The 24,368-nt window shown below is 31.1% G+C and overlaps 3 protein-coding genes and 1 long non-coding RNA gene across 4 annotated transcripts; 3 read left to right on the forward strand and 1 right to left on the reverse strand.

Moving 5' to 3' along the window:
- On the forward strand, nucleotides 1-2,329 carry LOC111009373 (Dynein light chain type 1 family protein). The gene is made up of 3 exons (XM_088124636.1): nucleotides 1-321; nucleotides 431-536; nucleotides 2,048-2,329. Exons 1-3 carry the CDS (start codon nucleotides 157-159, stop codon nucleotides 2,128-2,130), a joined length of 354 nt encoding a protein of 117 aa, XP_087980762.1. The 5' UTR covers nucleotides 1-156; the 3' UTR covers nucleotides 2,131-2,329.
- LOC148211183 (uncharacterized) lies at nucleotides 543-1,242 on the forward strand. The gene is made up of 2 exons (XR_015791081.1): nucleotides 543-827; nucleotides 921-1,242. It is a non-coding gene; the product is annotated as an uncharacterized LOC148211183 (long non-coding RNA).
- A 2,304-nt stretch (nucleotides 2,330-4,633) lies between the features above and the next one.
- Nucleotides 4,634-6,512, reverse strand: LOC148211184 (uncharacterized). The gene is made up of 2 exons (XM_088124231.1): nucleotides 6,150-6,512; nucleotides 4,634-5,675 (listed from the first exon to the last, which is right to left on the reverse strand). Exons 1-2 carry the CDS (start codon nucleotides 6,365-6,367, stop codon nucleotides 5,453-5,455), a joined length of 441 nt encoding a protein of 146 aa, XP_087980357.1. The 5' UTR covers nucleotides 6,368-6,512; the 3' UTR covers nucleotides 4,634-5,452.
- Nucleotides 6,513-20,549: 14,037 nt separating this feature from the next.
- Nucleotides 20,550-24,334, forward strand: BCE2 (2-oxoacid dehydrogenases acyltransferase family protein). The gene is made up of 8 exons (XM_022282105.2): nucleotides 20,550-20,902; nucleotides 21,138-21,284; nucleotides 21,598-21,723; nucleotides 22,082-22,470; nucleotides 22,765-23,012; nucleotides 23,140-23,228; nucleotides 23,565-23,792; nucleotides 23,864-24,334. Exons 1-8 carry the CDS (start codon nucleotides 20,684-20,686, stop codon nucleotides 23,975-23,977), a joined length of 1,560 nt encoding a protein of 519 aa, XP_022137797.1. The 5' UTR covers nucleotides 20,550-20,683; the 3' UTR covers nucleotides 23,978-24,334.
- The last annotated feature ends 34 nt before the right edge of the window (nucleotides 24,335-24,368 follow it).

The following is a 24,368-nucleotide window of genomic DNA, read 5'->3' on the forward strand; positions in this document are numbered from 1 at the left end:
AAGAAAGGATTCGAGGGGGGGAGCGATCACTGGGCGTGGGGAATCTTATAGAAGAAACGCAGAGTGATAGTGGCTGAGGGCGAGAGCAATTCGTCTCCCTACTTCTATCTGTTGCTTCGCCCCCCAAAATATATTCCCAAAATCTTCACAAACAACATGAATCAAGACGCCAAGAGAACCAATCCTGCATCTCTAATGGTGAAACCCGAATCTGAGGATCGCAAACCCTCCTCCGCGCCACCCCTCGCCCGGAAAGTCGTCATCAAGAGCGCCGATATGTTCGGGGACATGCAGAAGGAGGCTGTTGACATTGCCATAGCCGTTAGTGCTTCTCTCTCTCCCTCTTTTCAATCTCTATCGAATCAATCAATCCACAGGTAATTTTGGTGGACAATCTGTTTCTGTTTCTGTTTCGTTTCTTGTTGTTTAGGCTTTTGAGAAGTATGCCGTCGAGAAGGACGTCGCGGAGCAGATAAAGAGGGAGTTCGATAAGAGGCATGGCCCCACCTGGCATTGCATCGTCGGTCGTAATTTTGGTAACCCATTTCACTCTCTTTGTGAATCTCTAGCTTCCTTTTTGATTTTCGCTCAATCTCAATAAATTTCTGTTGCTTTGGTCTCTTACAAAAGATTCTGCTACTTCAATATATGTAAATGGAGATCTGGATTTGATTGTTTTTGTTTTCTGGGTTCTTTTTGGGGATTCTGACACCATTAGCTTGACTCTTCTTTCGGGCTCCGGCATTTAGCAGGAGCGAGATTTGTCTGCATAGGCAGTTTTAGCCCAGATGTGTTTGTACATGAAATTTATGTTCTTGCATCAGTAGGTAACTGCCTCTATTGGAGAATTTTGACTCCCTTTGGTCCACCGCCCTACTCTATTTTGAATCTGCTAGCTAATTCTCAGCTACATCAATCAGATCAGCGTAAGGGAATTCAAGTGGATGGATTGTTTGGCTATGTTGACAACCGGGGGGTGGGGGCTCCCCCCAGAGTTTGATGATGAAACCAACTAACATAGTGAGATGGGATTGTTTGGGACTATGCAAGTTGAATATTGGGCTGAGTGTTCCATTGGGGCAAAAGACCAATTGGTTTAAAATACTCATTTTGCGTTCAAATTTTCCCATTTTCAGTTTCTTTCAAAGAAAAATATAGAATATTGGGCTGAAGCGTGTTTGTGGAATTTGATTTAGTTTTGTTAGTAATAATTCAAGCGAAGAATTATTGCTTTTATTTTCATTTTGCAATGTGGTTAGGCACCTAGCCATCTAGCTGACTTCATCGTGATATTGTCTGTTTTGCAATGTTTGTTGAACATGACTTAATCTCAAATCTGTATGATTCTGTCCGCACAGTGAATAGTAACAATAAAAATATCCTGTTTCATGTTAAATTCAAGCATCAAATGTTGGTTCTTGGTAAATATTTGCTTGAAGAGATTCAGGGAGACGATCTGCAACTTTTTTTTCTCTTTTGCTTCTTTTCTTCGTGCTAGTAGTGAAATAAACGATTCTTATCAGCAAATAATAAAAGGTATGGATCTCACAGACAGAGAGCTCTGCTAATTTAAAACTTTCAAAGTAAAAATGAGTTAAGTTTAAGTTAGAATGTATGTGGGTAGTGTGTGAACGAGTAATCATTGGATTAGCGTGGTTTCCACTACCTCATAGTGCCAACATTTCCCCTTTATATGGCCATCCATCCCAAACCTTGAAGGAACCCTGTGGTGGTAGTGATCCATTTAGTCTTTTCATTTTTTTCTGAGTGGATTTAATTGCTCTTAAAGCATTTGTAGCCATAAAAACTACAAGCCCTAGTAGTTATTGTGTTAGTAGATGAAAAGGACCATTAGTTCTAGTTGCCGGCTCCAGACCAATAATTTGGAAAATTCCAAAAAAAAAACACTCCCTTATCTCTAAGAATGTTGCAGTGCATTGTCCTGTTCACGATTATTGAGCTCTATTCAGGGTGCTTTTTGTGCTGGTTCTTTTTCCAGAACTAAATGAATATCACAGATGATTCGATTTTCTGGTTTCTGTTTCAGGTTCCTACGTGACACACGAGACAAACCATTTTGTTTACTTCTACCTGGATCAGAAAGCAGTTTTACTTTTCAAATCTGGTTGATCACAACCCCCCTCCCCCCCCCCCCCCCAACAAAGAATGCCACCAACAATTATAGCGAGTCTGTGATTATGATGCTATGACACGTTCTCTTGTCTGTATAATCTAGTCTCCCAGCATGTAAATCACTTGGGTGTTGCATTTTTCGTATTATAATTTATATCTAATATATCACTCGGGAGTAGATTAATGAAACAGGAAATTCAATGTTCCATTTACATAATGTCTCAAAAGGTTAAACAGAAGGTTGCAGGGCCTGAAGCTTCAAACCAAAAATGCCGTGCCACTTGAAAATGTTGTCATTATGTCTGAAGGGATGAGTTTATGGTGGTTAACAATTTTTTTCTGCTGGCTCTGAATTATGCCATGGAAGTTGATCAGCTATAGAAGAGAAAATGCACCATTCTGAAACACCATTGCAGTACAAGATAAAGGGGGGATTTTTGTATGGTTTCTAAATCAAGGTTGAGTTGAAGATCTCTCTCTCTGGTAATAGAGAAATGAGATTCTGCAGAATATTTCTGTCGATTCTTCATTAATCTTGATTCATTTTATTTATTATTATAATGATTTGCCCTCCTATACAATTTAATCAGACCTCTGGTTTGGCTACTTTCTTTTTGAAAATAATGGTCGAGTTGTGTGGGCTGTAATGTTAAGATGATTGCTAAATATGACTTTGTTGGATGATCATTTCGTTTTTTCTTTTTAATTCAGCCTAGAGATACTATTTACACTTTGTGGTAAGTTGATTCATTGTTTTAGTTATTAATTTTTAAATAGGATAATACTTAGCTCCTCGGTCAGGATCAAATTTTGTCCTAACATCTTTTTTTTTTTTAATCTCTTTCTTAGTTATTAAAGTAACATTTAGGGGTCGTAAATACAAGATTGGCTTAGTGAGGTGGTAAGTATTTTTTTATAGATATTTTCAAAATCTAAGCTAAATTTTGAAAATAAAAAAAGTAAAGTAAATTTTTAAAATTTGTTTTTGTTTTTGGAATTTGGTAAAAGATTTTGATATGTTTCTAAGGAAGTGAAAAACATAGAAAAAGAAATGGGGAGAAATCAGGTATAATTTTTAAAGACAAAAAATAAAAGAACAAAATAGTTATGAAATGGGACTTGTATGTTTTAGTTCCTTGGTGTTGTCTTAATCTTTATCGACTTTTTTTCAATGAGGCTGAACAATCATTAATTAGTAATTTTTATGTACTTGGTGATCATTATTAGTATACCATATTATGTCAGGTAGACCGTAGATTGAGAAGTTTTTTATTTTATGAGATCTATTTTAGTATTGTTTAATTCAATTAATCAAAGTGGATTTTGATGTTCCATTATCATTTTGTTATTAATTTTAACATTTTGTGACAAGGTTATTTATTTATTTATTATTATTTTTTTTTGAGTATTGTGACAAGGACTTAATTTTATTACCTATGAAATTAGAACTTTTAAAAGATAAAAGAACCAAATTGAAGAAATAGCCAGACATTATATTTAACCTAGAAATAATAGTTGGTTTCTAGCTGGTCACTTGTGAAAAGAATTAGGAATTTAGAAAAAAAAAAACAATTAAAAAAACAGTTGATCAAATACTTTTTTTTTACTATTTTTAGAAAAAGGTTGAAAAGCTGTAAACTAGTCTTAGAAACAACTTCCAAAGAGTGTTCAAACTTTGTACTATTTTGAATCTATTTTCTTTTCTTTATATATTTATTTTGTCTTTTCCGCTCGTAAAAATCAATCTTCGTACATCTTATTTGAGAAGAATGTCCTAAAATACAACTTTTATTTTTTTTCTTTCCAGAACTACTTTGGACAGTTATGGTTGAATATTTACTAAATGTTTTATAAAGTTAAATTATATATTTTTTGTTAATGTATTTTAAATACTGTATCTCTTTAGTTTTAAATTTTTAAATATGACTTTATATTTTGAATTATGTTTTCAGTGTTCGCTATTAACAGTTTAATACCAGTTTATTTAATGAAATTTAGATGGGGTGTAATAATTTAGAAACTAGTTAGAAGAATTATCGAGAGATTTACAAGAAATTTACTGTTAAGCCCGCGTGATTACTTGCCTAATCATTCACTGAAATCTAATATTCTCCAGTGCTTTATCCATTTATGTATAAATTATAGTGTTTAATTGTATGAACTAAAGATTAATACAATTCAAAGTTCGAGATGTGATTTATTTATTTTTATTTAAGAAATTAAATAGACGCAGTATTTAAAATACTAAAATTTGATATGGTCTCGTGGAAATCACCCTTCACAGATGTACAATTTCTTTCCCCATAATTAACTACTTTAATTATTCAAAACAATAGGTATCTCTCTAAAAGCAAATAATTATTCCAGATCTAAATAAACATTATTTTTAAAAGCGATTAGGTTTAACAAAAATATTAATATATGTATTTTACCCATTTTAAAGTTACTTTCATTTCTCCAATTCTAATATTTGCACTTTAATAATTGTATCAAATTTACTCTTGATGCTAAATATCTAATTAAATTATCATAAGAAGTACATGTAACATCAAGTGACACATACAATTAACCTTAAAAGTTAAAACTAATTAAATTGCTACATTCAAAAAAATATGAAAAGTTTAAATTTAAAATTTGAAAAATAGCCTTCTTCCACCAGAGACATTCTTGCTCTCTTTAATATCACAAAAAAAAATTTCTCCCTTATTAACATTATTTAAACAAGCAAAAAATCAGTCGTTAAAATTGACATTAATGTTTTTCAACATGAACTACATTTACAAAGAAAAATAATATAGTTTTCTTATTATCAGATATTAAAACCCACAATTTATAAGAAGCTTGAAAATAAAAGCAGTAACAAAACAACAGAAAATACAAATTTGCATGAAATTAAATCTTTGCAAAATAATTATAAAAAAAAAGAGAAAAGAATGGACTATATTTTCAAAAAGTATTAACATATGATCAGATTTCAATTTAGACATTAGCTTTCATTTTTAACTGGCATTAATAATTTAATACAATTGTCCTATGCTGGATTTTGGGAAGCAAAGTAAAATTAATTTTCTAAAAACACATGCCTTTGGCTTTGGCTTTCATAATTAAAGATTAGTACTACTAAACCAAAAAAAAAAAAAAACCAATTATCTGACAGTCTACCATCTGTCTCTGTGTCTATGAAAGCTTTTTTTTTTCTTTTTTCCTTATTAAATCTTAAAAAACACCCCAACCCCTTTTTTTTCCAGTTTGATATTCAGAAATCAAAACCAAAAAAAAAAAAAGACGAAAAAAAAACATGTATTATTTGATTTTGATATCAGAAGGCCGCAAAAGGTCCGGCGTGGTTTCTGGCGGCTTTACGGTGGCGGCGGGAAGGCGGAGGAGAGGAGGAAGAAGAAGAAGAAGACGGGGGCGGTGCGGCGGCGGTTTGTGGTTTGACGGCGGCGAAGGAGCAGTTTCCGGCGTCCAGCATGGCTTCTTCTTCGTCCATGAAAATCTGCCGGCAGCGGCACTCCACGCTGCAGAAACCCTTGTCTCCTCTGCAAAATCACTACTTTAATTTATTTTTTTTTCTTTTTCCTTTTTAAATATGTATAAAAGATTTTATTTGTTGGTTGTTGTTTCTGTTTTTTTGTTTTCTGTATTTTTTAAAAATATTTTCAAATTTTGAACTAAAAAAATAGTTTTAAAAAATTTATATTTTATTTTTAATTTGAAGTTGTTATACCTCCAAGAGAATTTTAAAACTATATTTCTTACCACATTTTGAATTTGTATAGATTGATTACTAATAGTAATTTACTATAACATCATTTTCTCTCTTAATTATATCAAGAATAAATTAGGATTAAATCTAAAATTTGAAATTAGGAAATACTCAGATATTTTTAATCAAATAAGTTGAAAAATGAACTTAATTAATAGTAATACCTCAGAAAATAGAAATGATTAACCCAACCCAATCCATATAATTGGTTGAAAAATATAAAATAGAATAATTAAATATTACTTACTCGTACATGTAGATGTCTTTTCCGGGGAGGAGTTTCTGGCGGCAGAGAAAGCAGCGGTCGAGAAAACAGTCACGGCGGTTCCGGTTCCGGTGATGGTTGTGGTTCTGGTTCATGAGGACGTTGAGGGTAGATTTGTCAATGACCTGACGGGTTGACTCAGTGATGGCGCCGCCGAGTTTCCGAGTTTCTAAGATTACACTCAGTCCGAGTCCGACCATGTCTCGGATTCACACTGATCTCATTTTCTCTCTGTTTCTCCGTCTGTGGAAGGAGAAATAAATAAGTAGAAAAAAAAGGAAAAGAAAAGAAAAGAAAGGCAAAGCGATAGGAAGAAGAGGAAGGAGGTGGGACCCACAGCTATGTAGGTGTGTAGCTGTAAGAAGGACGATTGGCGTAGCAACCCAATTTCACTGCTTGCTCTCTTTTACTGCCACGTTATCCCCTTTTTCCTCTTTTTTTTTTTTTTTTTTTCTTTTTGTCTTTTTCCATCAGGATTAAATTGTTTACTAAAATTGTAGCTGTTTTAATTTTATAATAATATTATAATATTCCACAATATTTATTTAGTTAATGTGTTTATAATGTATTCCAGTGGTTGTTATAGGTCTCATTTCTAAGGTTTAGTAAATAAGATTTATAAGTTTCTGACCCTTATTCTATAAAATTTCTAGTATAAAATATATAAAAAAAACAACATTTTATTTTTGATTTATTTATATTATTTCTTACCAAATCTAAGTGATTACAATTTAATTCTTCTTATTAATTAAGAAACCATTATTTTCTGTTTAGTTTAAAAAAACAAGTAAGGATTTTAATGAATAGGTCTTTTAACAAGCTCTAGAAAGACTTCTAACTAGATTAAAGTATTAAACCTAAATAAACATAAATAGAATATTCAAACTCTATCGATTAAAAGAATCAATTCATAAAGTTCAATGGCTGCATTAATACTAAGACAAATAAGTTTAGCTACTTACCTTCAACGTATAGCAATAAAGTTACAAAGAAAGTTTCATAACAAAACTAGAAAAATAAAAGGAAACGAGCAGAAAGCAAGTTCGTCGTGTCAATCCGTCCTCAAAATAATCTTCATGACTTTGATCATTTGAAAATCTCTTTTCTTAACTTTCTAGTGGTTCATTGCTCTCCAAATTGGCCAATATATATATATATATATATATATATATATATATATATATATACATACATACATACATATATATATACATACATACATACAAACTAAAAAAAACACTAAAAAATCCCTCCCTCGTAGCGCAAACAAACTCTTCTTTTTATAAGAAAATTGCGACAGTGTTGAGGTTCTATAAAGAAGGTTGACACGCATAGTATCAACTTCTCAACGCTATCTCCTCGTACTCCTCATCAATCAATTTGAGTCCAATTTTTCTCTAAATTTGATCTAATTATGTTCTGTTTCCTCCCAATACTTCATTCATGTAAAATATGTCTTATGTGCTTAAACCTGTCGGAGGCGAATTATCACCCGCCACATGTCTACATTAAAGTTCATCAATCACCTTAATGAAGAGAAGATTCATATGAGTATTTTTCTTCGAATAACTTTAGGCAACTTGGCAGTAAAAATTGAGTCGAGCCATATTTAACCTTCGCCCGACCTTCGTTAAAGACGAGCCGACCTTAAAAAGCACATGTAGGCACAAAGGCAACATATACGTTCGCTGATAAGGCGCCGCAATTCTCGAGCGGTCAGAGAGTTGTTAGAGCGATGTCATAAACCATGTCAGGAGCTCACCTCTAAAAATAGAGATCCCTACCTATTCTCTATCTAGTATAGATCAGATAATGTACTGACTTGAGTGACACTCTGTTTTGCAGGTTCTTCATAAGTTGGTATTAGAAGTCCGATCTTCATGATCGAGATTTGATCATTTTCGTGATAAAAAAAAATTGTCATAAATATTACGAAAACTAACAAATAATCCAATTATAATTCTCATGAAATATTGATCACATAGTGTGCTATGATTACTCAGCCAACCTACCATGATTTAGTTGTTTACCATATCATGACAACCAAGCCAAAAATTTATTTAATAGGCATTTTACATCCACGATATGTTTCCAAACTTTTTAAAATTTGATGATTAAATTTATATTTAACTTAATTTTGAAAAGTGTTTGTAAATATTGTTTTATATTGATTTTAAAATATAATACATTCAAATAAAAATTTGCTTAAAAAACAACGACTGAAAGATATGATAACAGAAAATAGGAGGAATGAGATTAAAATATTTATAAAATAAAAAATATAGGGACTAAAATAAAAAAGAAAATTGAAAGAAAATGGATTAAAATGCAAAGGTGGCCAATTACATAGACTGTAATTATGATTTAATTAACTTTTCGCACTATTTTTTTAGAAAAAATATAAAAAATAAAATTCACATTTTCATTATACTGCATTAATGTAGGACTTAGGAGTCCATTGTGCACCAGCACCACCAAAAGAAATTTATCACATAAAATTTAAATTTTGGTTTACTATTTTATTTTAGGGTTTTTTTTTTTTTTTTCATTTTGCCCCCTCATTAAAAACAAAAGAGAAATAAAAAATGATTTTTTCGTCTTAGGATTGTCCTTTTCAATGCTTTTAAGATTCTTTTTTTTTTTTTTGATAAATTTTACATGAAATTGGAATATTCTAATATTCTAAAAAAAAAAAAAACTAGAGTAGAAATGTGGTTAAATTACTATGTTCTTTTTTATGTATTTATTTTGATTTTGATTCAATTCTCACGATTTCAAAAATTTATTGTAATTTTCTTATAAAAAAAATTATTGTAATTTACTAGATTTTTCTACTGTAATTAAAAAGTAACTGAAATCTAATATACTAAGGAATTTTTTTCTTTTTTTTTTTTTTGTAATTTTGGATCTTTGAAAAAATAAACATTATCCAATTAGAATCTATGGGTTTAGCATTGTCCATTCAAAGAATTGGAATAAAATTTACAGCATGTTTAAATTAGTATATGGACTAAAATGTAATTTAGCATAGATATAATAAGTATATTTATTAGGATGTAAATATCTTTCCTCTTACAAGCATATATATAATGAAAAAAAATTGAACCTTTTTATAATTTGTGTAATTCTCCCATTAGCCCTTTCAAATATTCTATCTTTTTTTTTTTATATAATTTAACAACATGTAAGAGCGATGATTTATGAACTTAGGACATTTTAGTCGATCATATATGTCATAAGCAGTTGAGCTATGTTCAAATCAACTTCAAAAGATCAATCCGGTATTTGCTCTTACTTTACCACCTAAAGTTGACTCATTATTTAATACTTGTCTTAACCAACATTCCTAGGTCTAATATAATTAATATTTGTTAATAGGTAAAATAAGGGTTTTTTTAATATTGTTCTAAATGAAACTTATTTTAAAAATATAGTTGTTTAATTAAAAATATTAAAAATATTGTAGGTTTTGAAACTTATTTTAAAAATATTGTACTTTTAAAAAACAGAAGGTTGGTTGTCTCTGGTCGTCTCTTTAAGAGATGACCATCCCACATGGTCGTCTCTTGAAGAGACGACCAGAGACAACCAACCTTCTGTTTTTTAAAAGTACAATATTTTTAAAATAAGTTTCAAAACCTACAATATTTTTAATATTTTTAATTAAACAACTATATTTTTAAAATAAGTTTCATTTAGAACAATATTAAAAAAAAACCCCGGTAAAAGAAAGGTACGAATCAATTTTAAAGCTAAAAAAAATTAAAGCATTTGGTAATTTTAGCTTGAATTGTTTTGGTACATTTTTAATCTTTCTCTAAAATATATTTAAATTCTTAGCAAATTTTTAAAGCTATTCCTTTTTTTTCTTAATTAAAAAAAAAGTAGATAACAAAATAAAAAGAGGTAATATTCATAAGTATAAATATTAAAAAAAAAAATAGAAAACAAAATAGTAATGAGGTTTAAAATATGTAATTTTAAAATTTAAATACCAAGATGATATTTAAGCGTATCTCTAAAATACCCTTGACAGGAAAATAGTGAGGCCTTTTGAAAAAAGGCAAAAGGTGTAACAGATGGATAAGCTAAGATGACATTAGTGATGGTAACCTTTATCCCTTTGTTTTGTCTTTTTCTTTTATTATTTTTTTCTTTCTGCCTAAAAAACAAATTATCAATGCATTCACTTCACACCAGTCATGAGATGTCCTTATGTACTATGTTCACAATTAAACCCTCTATTAGATAGGGACAACCAAAATATATATATATAGACACACACACACACTCTGTTACTTTTGGTTTTTATATTTTACATTTTATTTTAGTTCCATTACTTTAAACAAAATCTGTTGTTTTAGTTTCTGTATTTTAAAGGTGAACATCTAAATTTTTATTTACAAAAATTAGACACATATTTTTATGCAATAAAAATCTTTAATATAAATTTATAATTGCATGTTAAAAAATCGAGGGAGTGAAAATCATGTTAAAATTGTAATGAAAAGAAATAAGATATAATTAAAAATAGAAGGATAAAAATAACAACTTCTTTTATAACTAAATTAAAATTTATCACGTATCAAATTTAATCATTAATGAAAATAAATTCAGCGTAGGATTAAAGAGTTATAGTTTCAAAAAGTGTTGATGGGAGTGATGTTATTAGCATGAATTCAGATGCAATCATAGCTCACCTAATCTAGCATCATTGCTCATCATGATTTTTTTTTTAAAGAATTTACTCGTTAAATTAGTAGTAAAGTTGTAGACTTATATTAAACTATTAAATTAAGTGAAATTAAATGATTGGAGGTGAATTTTTTTCTTTTTTTAGGATGATATGTTAATCTTGTTACCATAATCCCAAAAAAAAAAGAGAGTAATGATTTAGGTTTGGAAGTTGAAAGGAAGGAAAATGAATCTTGATTAAAGAAGTGAGATTGAAAATGATGGAATTCGAATAATCCAAAAAGAAATAATAGAAAAATGAAAATTAATGGGGTGAGTGTAAGTTTGTTTTTTTTTTTTTTCATTTTTAAATAAGAGTTTGGAAAGAAAAAAAATTAGTTAGACTTGTTTCATAACCATTTCATTATTAATCTTCTGTTTTTCAAAATTATGCTTATTTTTTTACAATTTCGTTAATAAGTTTTCCATCTCTTTAAAAGACATATTTTCATAGCACAATTTCAAAAACAAAAATAATTGAAACTATTATTTTTAGTTCTCAAGATTTGGCTTCAATTTTGAAAATATATATAAAAACAGTACAACAGAATAAAAAGAATAAATGAGTGATGGTAATGTTTTTAAACTTAATAAAAAAAAAACGAAAAGGTCGTTAAACTACTTATTATTACTATTATTATTTTTGCCCTTCTATGACCTACGGTTTGTGCTTTATCGGATAAGAAAAATCCACTCTACGATGATCCCTCCTTTCTCTTAGGGATCGAACATCAATTGCAATGATTCGATAAATACTTTTCTTCCCTTTATACCTGCGACATCCGAATAGAGAGGACGGGTGTATGAAAATGAACTGATACCACATCCGAATAAGAGTGATCCTGAGATTATGAAAGCATGGTTAAGAAAAAGACTTAAAAGAAATAATAGTTACTACCTATACTAACAAGGTATACATTCCTTTTCGGTAGATCAATCGTAAGAACTCCAAAGTTAAACATACTTGACTTGGAGTAATGACTCGTGTTGGTCTGTAAGGATAGTCTACGCTATTCCAAGTAGTTCAGAACTAGTCGATGGTGCAGCCAGATCGCACACAAATGTCAGGACATACTAGACATGGGCCGACATTACAATATTCTATTTTAGACCCAATACATCCCTAAATTATTTGGGTGAAATTATAAAATCAACTGGTGGATAACCATTTTATTTTCTACCCACACGCACAGACATATAGATAGATAGATATATTTGTATGGTTATCTATTTTAAAAACCATTTTCAAAATCTTTGCTGAATTTTAGAAACTAAAATAAAATAGTTTTCAAAACTTGTTTATCTTTAAGAATTTTGACTAATAGTTGGAATATATATTTAGAAAGTGTGAAAAGCATGATTAAGAAATTGTGAGAATGTAAAAATAATTTTAAAAAATGTAAAACAAACCATAGAATTAATCGTTATTGGATAATGTTGTCTACTTTAATTCTTACTTGACATGCTAATTGTATGTTTGTTAAAAGGTTACGTAACTGAAGAATGTGAATTCCCTTTAGCACACCATCATTTTCACTTTTAAATATTTTCTATAAAGGTGGTTGAAATATCTAAACATTTTATTTATAAAAATATACTTAAGAGAGTGAACTCAAAACAATCAAATACTCCCATTATCATTTTATGAAAGCCATTTTGCTGGTATTATTACCTCTTCAATCATTTTGGCTCCTTAAATTCCTCGTACGATAAATTTTAATTTAAAAAAAAAACAACAATAAAACTTCGAAGAATATAGGATGGTGTCAAATATAACTCAACAGTAATTCACATATATTTTCAACTAAGAGGTTGTGAGTACTAACCAAAAAGTCGAAAGTTTGAATCTTCCTACCTCAAATGTTGTATTAAAAAAATAATATAGGATAATTGCAATTTTATTTAAGATTAAAAAAATCTTGACAAATTACCCTAAGGACATAAAATAATATGTATTTATAAAAGTATGATTAATTTTTGCCAAGAGTGACTTTTGTTCGTCTCATTTGATTGTATAGGTTTAATTTACACATTTTTGTAAAATTTTAAATTGAATCCTATATATATAAATATATTTTTTATTCTATGCTATTTTTTTAAGTATTTTATTGCCGACCTTAAAATGGATTGCGGGTTTAGATATTCGAAAGTTCAATCTCTTGTTGAAAGTATTTTTTTTTCTAACGTTGAAAGTTCAACATTAAAATGGATCACAGAATCTAGTATTTATTGTGCTAAAAAAGATATTCAACGTATTGAATTATGGATTGAGATTCAATTAAGTTACATGGAAGACTCAAGTCATACAAGAAATTCAATCTCAAGTTCAAATATTCATTTATACATATTTAAAAAATAATTAAAAGTTGTACCAAAAAAATAATAATAAAAAAAGAAATTGACTGATTAGGACTTTATTTTCTACCATGCTAATTCTAATTTATTGGTGTATTATTATTATATTTGATCAAATAATTAGATTTTACAAATATTTTTCATATTAATAATAATCTCATATCTAGTCAAGTGCGTTTTGTTTTGTTTTCAATATCATGGGAAACCTTATTCATTTGTCTCATATGATTTTATGTTGCGTAAATTAATTTGTTACCTCTTAAAAAAATATCAATGAAAAACTAACAAATAGATTCATTGAACATTGGAATACGGACAAACAAATTCATTTAATAATTATTTTAAATTTTATTTATTTTTGACAGAAAATTTCATTTCTGTTTATTTTTAAAATGAAGAAATGAATGGTGAGCCAAGCGACCCTTAATAATAGTTCCTATTTTAGAAAGAACAAATAATATATTGGTTAAGAGATTTTGTTTGCTAAGAATTTTAGAGAATGGCTTTAAGAAAATATTGTTTCAACGTGTTTATTCTAAATTAGCTACCAATATATATATAATTATTAATCAAAACAATTTCTATGTGTTTAGCCATGTGTACAAGTTCGATTCGATATTCATGAATATAAAAAAATAATTATTAATCAAATAAGTATACATAATTTTATAATATTTTTCCTCAATCTCACCAACTTTAATGGATATAATCTTTGTCATTTCTAAATATTCATAGGTTAAATTTTGAAAAGAATCTACTGATTTCAATAAATATTGAGTCCTAAATAAATGAAGGTACAAATAGACCATTAAAATTTCAAAGGCTCAAATTTCGTGCTCATGGATTTCTTACCGAACCTCTTTATTTGTAATATATTATTGTGAACACGTACATGAGAATATTTTTTGATTATTTAAAGATAACCTACATTTTTAAGTACAATATTTAAAGAGAATCTTGACTAAGGTAAAAGTTGCATAATATACGTTGACTACTCTAATGTGACTAATCCAGCATGATAAAGAAAGAAGATAATTTAACGAATAAATTTAGTTAAAATATTAATTTGGTTCGTTTTCGTCTATATACTTTTAAAATATTCATTTTGATCCCTATAATTTCAACTTCTTTCAAAATATTCGTTTTAGTTAGTTCCTGCATTTTTAAAAAGTAACCATTGTGGTCTCTTAATTTTATTTTTTAATCAAAATTTCAACATGACATGACATAAATATATTTCTTGAAATATAATTATAATTTTATATTAAAAAGTTTTTGAAAATAGGGACAAAAAAATGGACCAAAACGAACCTTTTGTAAGTTTATTGACTAATATGAACTAAAGTTGAAAGTACAAAACCAAATTAGCATTTTAAACCAATAAATTTAAAAGTTAGACCAAAGCAAAAATGATGATTTCTCGATCACGATAAGTCAAAGTTAAAATTATATTACAAAGTGTTTCTCACAAGGTAACAATTCCCTCATGAAATACAACATTTATCATAGTCAAAACAACAATTAAACATGTTGCATATATAAGTTATGGGTTTAAATCTACAATCCCTTATTTGAATTTTGTATAAATTTTTTTTCTTAATTTGAAATAGAGAGCATTGTCTAATTTGTAAAATAAAAGAATGTAAAAATTTACAGTACACATTGAATGCGATGAGAGCGAAATTAAGGGAGGTCTGCAGGAGGCCCAGTTCTGTTTAGTTTCTCAGAATGGCGGGGGGCGGCCGTCACCGGCGACGGCGGCGGCGGCGCTATTACAATAAGAGAAATAGACTTAAATCACCGACACCTCAGGCAGAGCCGGCGCCGCCGGGGACAGGTGGCACTAGGTTTCCGCCGTCAGTGTATACTTCTCCCCTCATTCAATGATTCTGCCATCCCCTTCCATTACAATCCCCTCCTCTAAATTTATTACAATTATTTTCTAGAGGAAAAAAAGAGATTTTTCTTTTTTTTTTTTTTTATAGAATATTACAGTATCGGTAAAGTAAGGTCTATTTAGTGACCGTTTCATGTTTTCTGTTTTCCACCTATTATAAAAATAAAATCTAATAAAAGTTTATATTAACTGTTGAATAAAAATATATTAATATGTTTTTAGTTGATGTAATTTTATTTTAGTTATTAATTATTTATTAATATCAAAAAAATTGTTAAGATATATTACCATCAGTAAAATAGTAATAACTTAAATTTAATTTAACGTATACTATTTAGTTAATGTATTTATCATATATTTAGTTACTGTATTTATAATAAGTTAGAAATAATAAAAATGTATTATAGTAATTGTAATGTCTAGTTTCTATTCAAATTCCAAATAATTTTAGTAAACTATATCAATAATTTCAATTCCATAAAATTTCTACTAAACAAGATTAAAGAAATAACATTCCCATTTCGATTTGATTTCATAATTCCGTGGTAAATAATGCTTCAATAGATAATTTGACATCTTGTTCAATTCGTTATATTCTTGTGACATGCAATTTTAAGTTCTAAATCTAGACTAACAACCTCATATTACCATTATTCATTGAAATATCATTTATTTTACAAATTTCCACTTCAAATTTACATTCACGTTATCTAAAACTAGTTTAAGATTTGAGATTATAAAGCTTTGTTAAGAACTCTTTCATTATTGCCCACCATAGTGATTGCTATTATTACAGATTTATGAACAAAATAATGAGTTTCATTAATGATGTAATACGAGCAATTATTAGTTCTCTTAGTTTTGCATCTATGATTACAATTTTTTTTTTAATATAAATGTAATTATACATTGTGATAATAATTCATGGGCCATAATTTATATATATATATATATATATATATATATATATATTTAAATCAGACTAAAAAAAAAGAAAAGAAACAAACAACATTCAATGAATGTAAATTAAATGTAAAAATATAAACTCCATCCAGAACAGGAAAAATACATAATTGTTTTTATGGTTTAAAAAAAAACACAATTATTTTTCGATGTTTTTTTCTTTGGGAAAATTTATTTTTCGATGTTATTTTCCTTAATGGAATTGTTATTAATATTAATAGGTTCTATCTCAAAATTAATTGACAATGAGAGTAGCAGTCATATCCATTATAAATCAGGTCCCTTTTTTTTCTGAATTATTTATTATATTGGCCATCCCGTAATGAATTGGGCTGTCAATTAATGGGTAATTTTTTTTATAAAGAATTAATGGGTAATTGAGAGTAATAAGGGTCAGGTATTTGTACATAGAATATCACCACTAGCCAAAAATGACGATTTCCATTTTTTTTAAATAGCATAATTGATAATATCAACCAAACTCCATATATAACTAGGTAACTCTCCTGTTGTTAATTTAAGTACATTAAGTATACTATACGAGTGTTGACGTAGAGATTTGGTTTCTCGAGATTTCGTCAAATGTGTACCAGTCCTCTAAATACAAAAATAGATCGACGGATCAACGTGACGTGCAAGACAGATTGAAATTAGGACAAGCTACACGGGCTCTGATGCTTAAATTAGTATCAGAAGTCGAGTGCAGAGAATAGGATGTTTCGAATTGAGAATCAAGGCGAGTTAATAAGGGTGTAACTGTTAAACGGTCGGATGGACCGTTATAGTTCTCGGCCGGTGGGTCGAGAACTGCTCAGTGCAGAGAAGGTCTCGGTATCGAGGCCTGGTTGGCCGGGAGCTGGCTAGAATTGTCGGGTGCCGGCCCCCTTTCCTGGCTCGTGCTTTCTTCTCGGGTTCCTTTCAGCCTCCCGTCGTTTGGTCTCTTCTCTTTTTATCTCCCCATGACAATCCTCAATAAATTAGTAACATATTTTAAAAACGGTAAGTTTGATCCTGTTACCTCTTTTTTTTATTTCTTTAGTTCTGACGGGTCCTTATTTGATTAGTCAAGTGAAATTATAGAAACTAAAAAAGGAAATGAAGAGTAGAATGTTAGAAACTAGAAAAGCCTAAAATTTGTCCAACCCAAGGCCCATGGGTATGAAGAAAAACCCATCATATGTAAGTGTCATTTTGGATTTTTTTGGATGTCCAAATGCATTTTTTTTTTTAATGGAACATGTTGGGGGTATTCGAACTCACAACCTCTCAATTTGAGGTATATGTCAATTTGAGATTTATTCTTTTATAGTATCCTAACCTAAAAGAAAGAAAAAAAATCGCTTTCGTGTATTCACTTTCAAAATATCTATTTTTAATCTCTAAATTTAAAAAGAAAAAAGAATCACTTTGAATATTTACTATTATTTTGCTACCTAATATTTACTCGTCCCACACTCGTTTTATCCAACTTAGGTACCTTCAATACATACCTTTGTAGGACACCACCAATGCATATTTGAAACTATATCATTTATATAATAAACAATTAAGGACAAAATAAAGATAGGAACCAAAATAATTGTTATTTTAAAATTCACATATTAGAATAGACGTTTTGAAAATTAAATGACAAATAATGAGATTTACACCAAAATAAGAAAATAAACAAAATACACTTCTAATTCTAAAGATTTGCGTTGGGTGTCCATTCAAACTTTGAGATAGACATTTTAATTCGTGGGGTTTGGTAAAATGGTTCTCAATGTTCCGAGCTCATTTGACGATGATTGGTAATATGGAGTCTTTTTACGATTCCTCTTTCATATTTATTACATACCATGTTTATGAAAATGACAATTACACCCTTCTGTTACTATCAGGATTCGTTAGTTATTAATTCAGATTTTCTGTTATTGTAGTATATATATGTATTCACTCTTCAGAAATCAATAATACGAAGGATATTTTTTTATCAAGATTTCTCTCGATATGGTATCAGAGCGATAACCAATTTCTTCCACTTTCTTTGAGAATTTTTCTCCGCACTCATTTTCTCATGGATTCTACCCCATTGATCCTTCAATGGATCCAACACCATTGGCACCTGTCGTTACCTCTTTATCCGGGAGTTCTTCTTCAAGTCCTTACTTTCTCCATCACAACGACACATCTAATCTGGTTCTGGTAGATGATAATTATGTGTCTTGGAGTCGTTCTATGATTATTGGATTATCGATCAAGAACAAGATTGGTTTCATCGATGGAACTTTCAACAATCATGTTGTTATTTCCTGCATCTTAAATTCAGTTTCAAAACCAATTTCTGCGAGCTTGATTTTTACAGATTCAGCACGTGAAATTTGGTTGGACTTGAAGGATCGTGGCTCCTTGATTCTGACGCTTCCATACACATTTGTTTTGATCGAACACTTTTTGAGTCTCTCATTCCCAGTGCCATTGCTGGCACCGTTTATTTGATTCCATACTTCTTCAACACGTATTATTTGTTCCAGAATTCAAATATAACCTTCAGTCCATTAGTGCCTTAACATCATATGCATCCTTATGTGTTTCATTCTCTACTGAATCCAGGAAAGGTCCACTTTGAGGATGATTGACAAGGGTAAACTTCATGATGGTCTATATATTTTAGACGCCTTGGATCCAGCAAGTATGTGGGGCTACTACTTCTCAGCCGTCCACCTCCCTATGGCATGCTAGGCTTGGCCATCTTTCTACTATTCGATTAGGTTGCTAAAGGCTTGGATTTTATTGAAACTTTCTCTCCTGTTGCCAAGCTTGTTACTGTTCGGGTTCTTCTCACTATTGTTGTTTCTTCTAATTGGCCACTTTTCCAATTGGAGGTAAACAATGCTTTTCTCCATGGTGACTTACTTGAGGAGGTATATATGAATTTGCCTTTGGGATATTCTCCTCCAGTCCCGATTCCTCGTCAAGGGAGAAGTTCTTATCATCACCGGTGAGATTTGGGGTCTCTCAAATATTTTCTTGGGGTGTTGCGTTACTTTAAATCTGCTCCCTCACTATATATTTCAGTCTTCTGCTAAGGTTGAGTTCTTACTTGTTGACTGATCTGCAAGTTCCTGCCTATTCGCCGCAGTTCATATTACATCGAATTCGACTTTTTATGAGCGAACCAAATACATCGAGTTTGGATTGTCGTTTGTTTTCACCGAGGCTCTTCCTTCTACTCCTTTATTCACTTTATTGTCCAAGATGGGTTTTGTAAACATTTGTACTCCATCTCGAGGGGAGTATTAGGATTGGTGAGTTATTAATTTAGAATTTTTTGTTATTGTGTTCCACTTGTATATATATGTATTCACTCCTCAGAAATTAATAATACGAAGGATATATTTTTATCAAGATTTCTCTCAATAGTTACTAAATCTTAAAAGGGCACTTGTATCGAGACAAACCAAATATTAAAAGGGCATTTGTTGGAAAATGACATTTGAGTCTATCTGGTCTAAAGAGGAAGTTGTGAAAGGCATTTGAATTTGGATAAAGAAGACAAACAAGCATTGACTCAGATGGATATGTACTCAAACAATTGCATTTTATACATCCAATAAATTTAAATACTATATTATATTTATATTATTCAATCTCTAAATATGAACAACAGTAACAACATGTCCAAATGATTCATATATTGGATTAAGAAAATTTTATAAAATATGTTATCTTTATATAAAAAGAATATGTTAATATTTAGAGATAAAATAAACTCGATGTTTTACATCAATATAATAATGGTTATTAACAATTTAATCAAGAATGAAAATTTATACCAATTAATGTTGGTTATTAACAATTTAATAAATAATGAAAATTTACTTCAAGGAATAATTTATAATTGATTATTAGTTGATGAATAACTTTTTATTGGGCAATTGGTGTCTATGTTATCTTTAAAATTTCAAAATAGTTATAAAGTGACGTGATATTGTTAAGTGGACAATTTATAAATAATGTGGCCATATTTATAATTTTTTAATTATTTTTATCCCGAGTGACATTTTTTTCTTTCTTCTTTAGTTCATCTCTTGTCGTGTTAGTTTGTCATTGTCATCGTTTATTTTTTGTCCTGATGTAGCTATTCCAAATCTAGAAGGACCAAAATTTAGAAATTTTATTCACATTTGTGTGATCTCTTAAACGAGGGTTATTGTTTTGCTTTTTTTTTTTCCAATACAAAGTGAACAATAACCCCAAAAAAATGGCGATGACTATTTTTGAAATTGATGAGGTGTAAAATCTAAATTTAGACAAAAATAAAATAACCCGAAAATATAGGGACTAAAACGATATTTCAACTTTTATTATTCTATGGGTTTTATCCGAATCGTAGAGATTAACCAGACGGAAAAAAGAAGGAAATAAAGCACGTGCGAAGCCAAATGATAAGACAACAACTGGCAACTGCGCCAAAAAAAGCCTTCATTCAATTCAATTGAACTCTCCTTTCTTCCAAAACGCTTCACAATCACAACAACTTCCTGAATTTTGTTGTTGTTGATCTTCTACAATCAGGCTGCTAGCGATGTCGATGATTATGATCGGTCGGAGGAAGATTTCGCCGGGGAGCGCTTGGGCCGCCGGTCGCCGGTTACTCTCTCCGTTCGCCTCTCAAGGGTCCTTTCCTTCCCTGTTTCAGTTGCCGTTGGAACAGACGCCCAAATCGATTCCGGAGCCTTCTCCTCCGCTTGCATGCTCTAGATTCAGTACAACATGGCTTCAATCACCTGCTAATCGCTTCGAGGTAAGTTCGGCGGTTTGATTTTCATTTTCTTCTGTTTTTAGCGTTAGTTCTTTTGATCTTAGACGCAAAGCGTTGTTTCAACCTCTTTTAGATCCTGAGATGGCAGCGGTGTGTATGAATGTGATTCTTCGTTTCGCTGTGTCTAATATTATTGCAATGCTCTTCACCTTGCGGAAATCGGGAGAAATTTTGGAATGAGGTCGTGAATGTAATTACGAATTGATTGTTTCTGTAGGCGAATAGAAGAGGCGTTTCGAAGATATGTGGCTTTTCTAGTCAGGCATTGGACGGTCTTCCAGTTTTTAGATTGGTAGATGTACCGTTGGCTCAAACTGGTGAAGGCATTGCTGAATGCGAGCTTCTAAAATGGTTTGTGAAGGAGGTGAAGCCAATTATACTTTCCTCTATTCTCTTGTGAGGGTTCCTTATTTCTTTATTTTATTTTTTTTAACAGTATTTAACGTTTTAAGATATTCCTTATAAAAATGCATGAAAATTGGCTGATAGCTTCAAACAGTTATGTAATGTTCTAAGCTCAAACTGCTGCCATGTTGCTGTCATGTGCGAGCTGTTGGCTTTTTGTCTGGTTTTCTGAGGATGCAAGCTTAGTTCAAGTGATTGGAATTCTGGCAGCTATTTGATTGGACTGTTTCCTTTTACACGTAGATAAATATTGATATTTAATCGTTTGGCAGGGAGATTTAGTTGAAGCGTTTCAACCACTTTGTGAAGTTCAGAGTGACAAAGCAACAATTGAAATAACTAGTCGCTACAAAGGAAAAGTTGGTCAGCTTCTCTATGTTCCGGGTGATATCGTGAAGGTGAGAGTTCAACAGTCAATAGTCATCAACATGAATTCATGGAAACATCTGATGATTTATGATGGAGAGTAGAAATATTCTTCTCGCATTGAAATCTACTTTTCTAGATAACCACTAAGTGGCTGATATATTAAATGTACAGATTGCTCAATGTTTCGATGTTTCGGTGGCTTTACATTAAAATCTTTTTGGTTGTAGACTTTTAGCTGATGTTTGATTGTTTTATGAGATAATTTTCAACCTTGATAATGTTTCATCTCTGTTACTGTTTGTGAATTGCTCACTTCCTAATTGTTAGGAAAGTACATTTTCCATTTGTGCTGAAGCACTCACTGGTAATTGCCAAATGCTATCACAGGTTGGAGAAACTCTTTTGAAAGTGGGTGTTGATGATTTCGAGGATGGAACCCAGGTTTCAGGGCCAACTGAAGGGCATTTGGCAAATCCTGAATTAACAATAGACATCCAACTGGACAAAAACAAATGTGGTGGAGTTCTGTCCACCCCAGCTGTCCGGGATCTTGCAAAACAATATGCTATAGATATAAATGATGTCCGTGGAACTGGTACAGATGGGAGGGTATTAAAAGAAGATATTCTTCAGTATGCTGTCGAGAAAGGAATTCTTGAAGAACAGCATGTTTCTTCTGCTGCTAGTCCTAGAGAGCAATTTGATGGATCAGAGTCTCGCACTCATGCACCAGATGAAGTTAGGTGGAGCTACGAGGATAAGAAAGTTCAATTGAGGTATTAATTTAGAGTGCCTTACTTGTAACGACTACTAAGTAGGCAAATAGCGAATGTTTGTCCAGTTGAGCATAATCATGCAATGTGCCGCTGGTACTACATATCTTTTGACCGTTAACAAATAACTCATGTCCTTTTGTTTTCAGTCCACTTGGAAAACTAAAGTAAGCCTTGAAGTTTGATTTCAATTGGCAAAACAAATATTTTCTTCCCCAAGTGCTAATTGTGTACGACTTTGTTGTGTGATTTACTGGATTTAGAGTTGTATACAACTGATATTTGGTTTGGTTTCAGAGGGTTCCAACGAGCAATGGTTAAATCTATGACCATTGCTGCAAAAGTTCCCCATTTTCACTATGTAGAGGAGATCAATTGTGATGGACTTCTGGAACTTAAAGCATCTTTCCAAGGAAATACTCCTGAACCAGATGTCAAGCACACTTCTCTTCCATTATTGATAAAGTCGCTTTCTATGGCAATGAACAAATATCCAATGCTCAATAGTTGCTTCAACGAAGAGTCATATGAGGTCACTCTCAAAGGTATGCAGTATGAGATGTTTATGTTTGAATTGAATGCGTTAAAAATTTGGGTGATTCCAACACCAAAGATGATATCTTTTTAAAGTTGAATTCCTTTCAAGTTTTTATTTATTTTTGCTACTTGTAGGCTCCCATAATATTGGAATTGCGATGGCTACTCCACATGGTTTGGTTGTGCCAAATATAAAGAATGTTCAGTCCCTTTCTGTAATGGAGGTTTGTAAATCACCGCCCATGTCTCCTATTCTGCTTAAATGAAACCAGATGATCATTTTGAGGCTTTCTAATTTCTAATTGCATTCAGGAAGTTGAATGCTGATATGTTTAAATCAATAGCATCGAAATATACTTGTTATGATTTGGATTGTCTCCACCCATAATTCTCTACTTTTCCGTTCCCTCATCAATCATTTCCATTTTCACATATTTCCCATTCAATTGAAAATTCCCATCTTTTTATAGATTTCTTAAACGATTGTCTTCCTCTATCAATGTCACTGGCAAAAATCTGCGTTTTCACTGAATACTTTGATTTCAAATGCATTTACTTAGATCACAAAGGAACTTTCACGTTTACAACAACTGGCACTGGATAACAAGCTTGGTCCTGGGGACATATCCGGCGGCACAATAACCTTAAGCAACATAGGAGCCATCGGTGGAAAATTTGGTTCCCCTTTGCTCAACTTACCCGAAGTAGCTATCATCGCAATCGGTCGAATCAAGAAGATTCCACAGATTTCCGATGATGGGGACGTCTACCCCGCATCGATCATGACAGTAAGCAACCAAAACCAAAACCAGTTTATATTTCCCCCGCCTGGACTGAACCAACCCCTCTTTTTTGTCAGGTAAACATTGGTGCAGACCATAGAGTTCTGGATGGAGCAACAGTGGCCAGATTTTGCAACGAGTGGAAACGATTCGTTGAAAATCCAGAGCTTCTCATCTTGAACATGAGATGAGAGGATGATGTTCAGGTTTAGGAACCGGCAAGTCGTAAGATTATCAATTTTCCTTGGTATGTAACGAATTGACAGGGGCGGTTCCATACCCAAGCGCAAAGATGCTTCACTCGGTTCTTTCCTTGTGCTTTTATATGCGCTCTGTGACTGTCTGTTGCTGGGATTTATCGATGTGGGACTTGGACATGGGCCATGGGCTAACAACCACTCTAAAATCTAAATGATTTCTCTCCATATTTTTCTTTATGTTATTAATTACAAAATATAAAAGTATTTTTTACGATCAATTATTTGAACTATTGAAGATTGTGAACGTTAAATTGTCACCCCAAATAAATGCAATTGATTTTTTTTTTATTCAAGAGGATAAATATGGAATGAGACTCTTCCC

Source organism: Momordica charantia, assembly GCF_013281855.1.
Source record: "Momordica charantia cultivar OHB3-1 chromosome 5 unlocalized genomic scaffold, Mcharantia_2.0 BLBB01000005.1, whole genome shotgun sequence".
NCBI lineage: Eukaryota > Viridiplantae > Streptophyta > Magnoliopsida > Cucurbitales > Cucurbitaceae > Momordica > Momordica charantia.

Bases quoted from the DNA above. Each gene is read 5' to 3' on its own strand.
- LOC111009373 (XM_088124636.1), top strand. From the start codon at position 157: ATGAATCAAGACGCCAAGAGAACCAATCCTGCATCTCTAATGGTGAAA. The intron at 322-430 runs GTTAGTGCTTCT...CTTGTTGTTTAG, and splicing joins CTGTTGACATTGCCATAGCC to GCTTTTGAGAAGTATGCCGT. The intron at 537-2,047 runs GTAACCCATTTC...TTTCTGTTTCAG, and splicing joins CATCGTCGGTCGTAATTTTG to GTTCCTACGTGACACACGAG.
- LOC148211184 (XM_088124231.1), bottom strand. From the start codon at position 6,367: ATGGTCGGACTCGGACTGAGTGTAATCTTAGAAACTCGGAAACTCGGC. The intron at 5,676-6,149 runs GTAAGTAATATT...GTGATTTTGCAG, and splicing joins AAAGACATCTACATGTACGA to AGGAGACAAGGGTTTCTGCA.
- BCE2 (XM_022282105.2), top strand. From the start codon at position 20,684: ATGTCGATGATTATGATCGGTCGGAGGAAGATTTCGCCGGGGAGCGCT. The intron at 20,903-21,137 runs GTAAGTTCGGCG...TTGTTTCTGTAG, and splicing joins CACCTGCTAATCGCTTCGAG to GCGAATAGAAGAGGCGTTTC. The intron at 23,013-23,139 runs GTATGCAGTATG...TGCTACTTGTAG, and splicing joins ATATGAGGTCACTCTCAAAG to GCTCCCATAATATTGGAATT.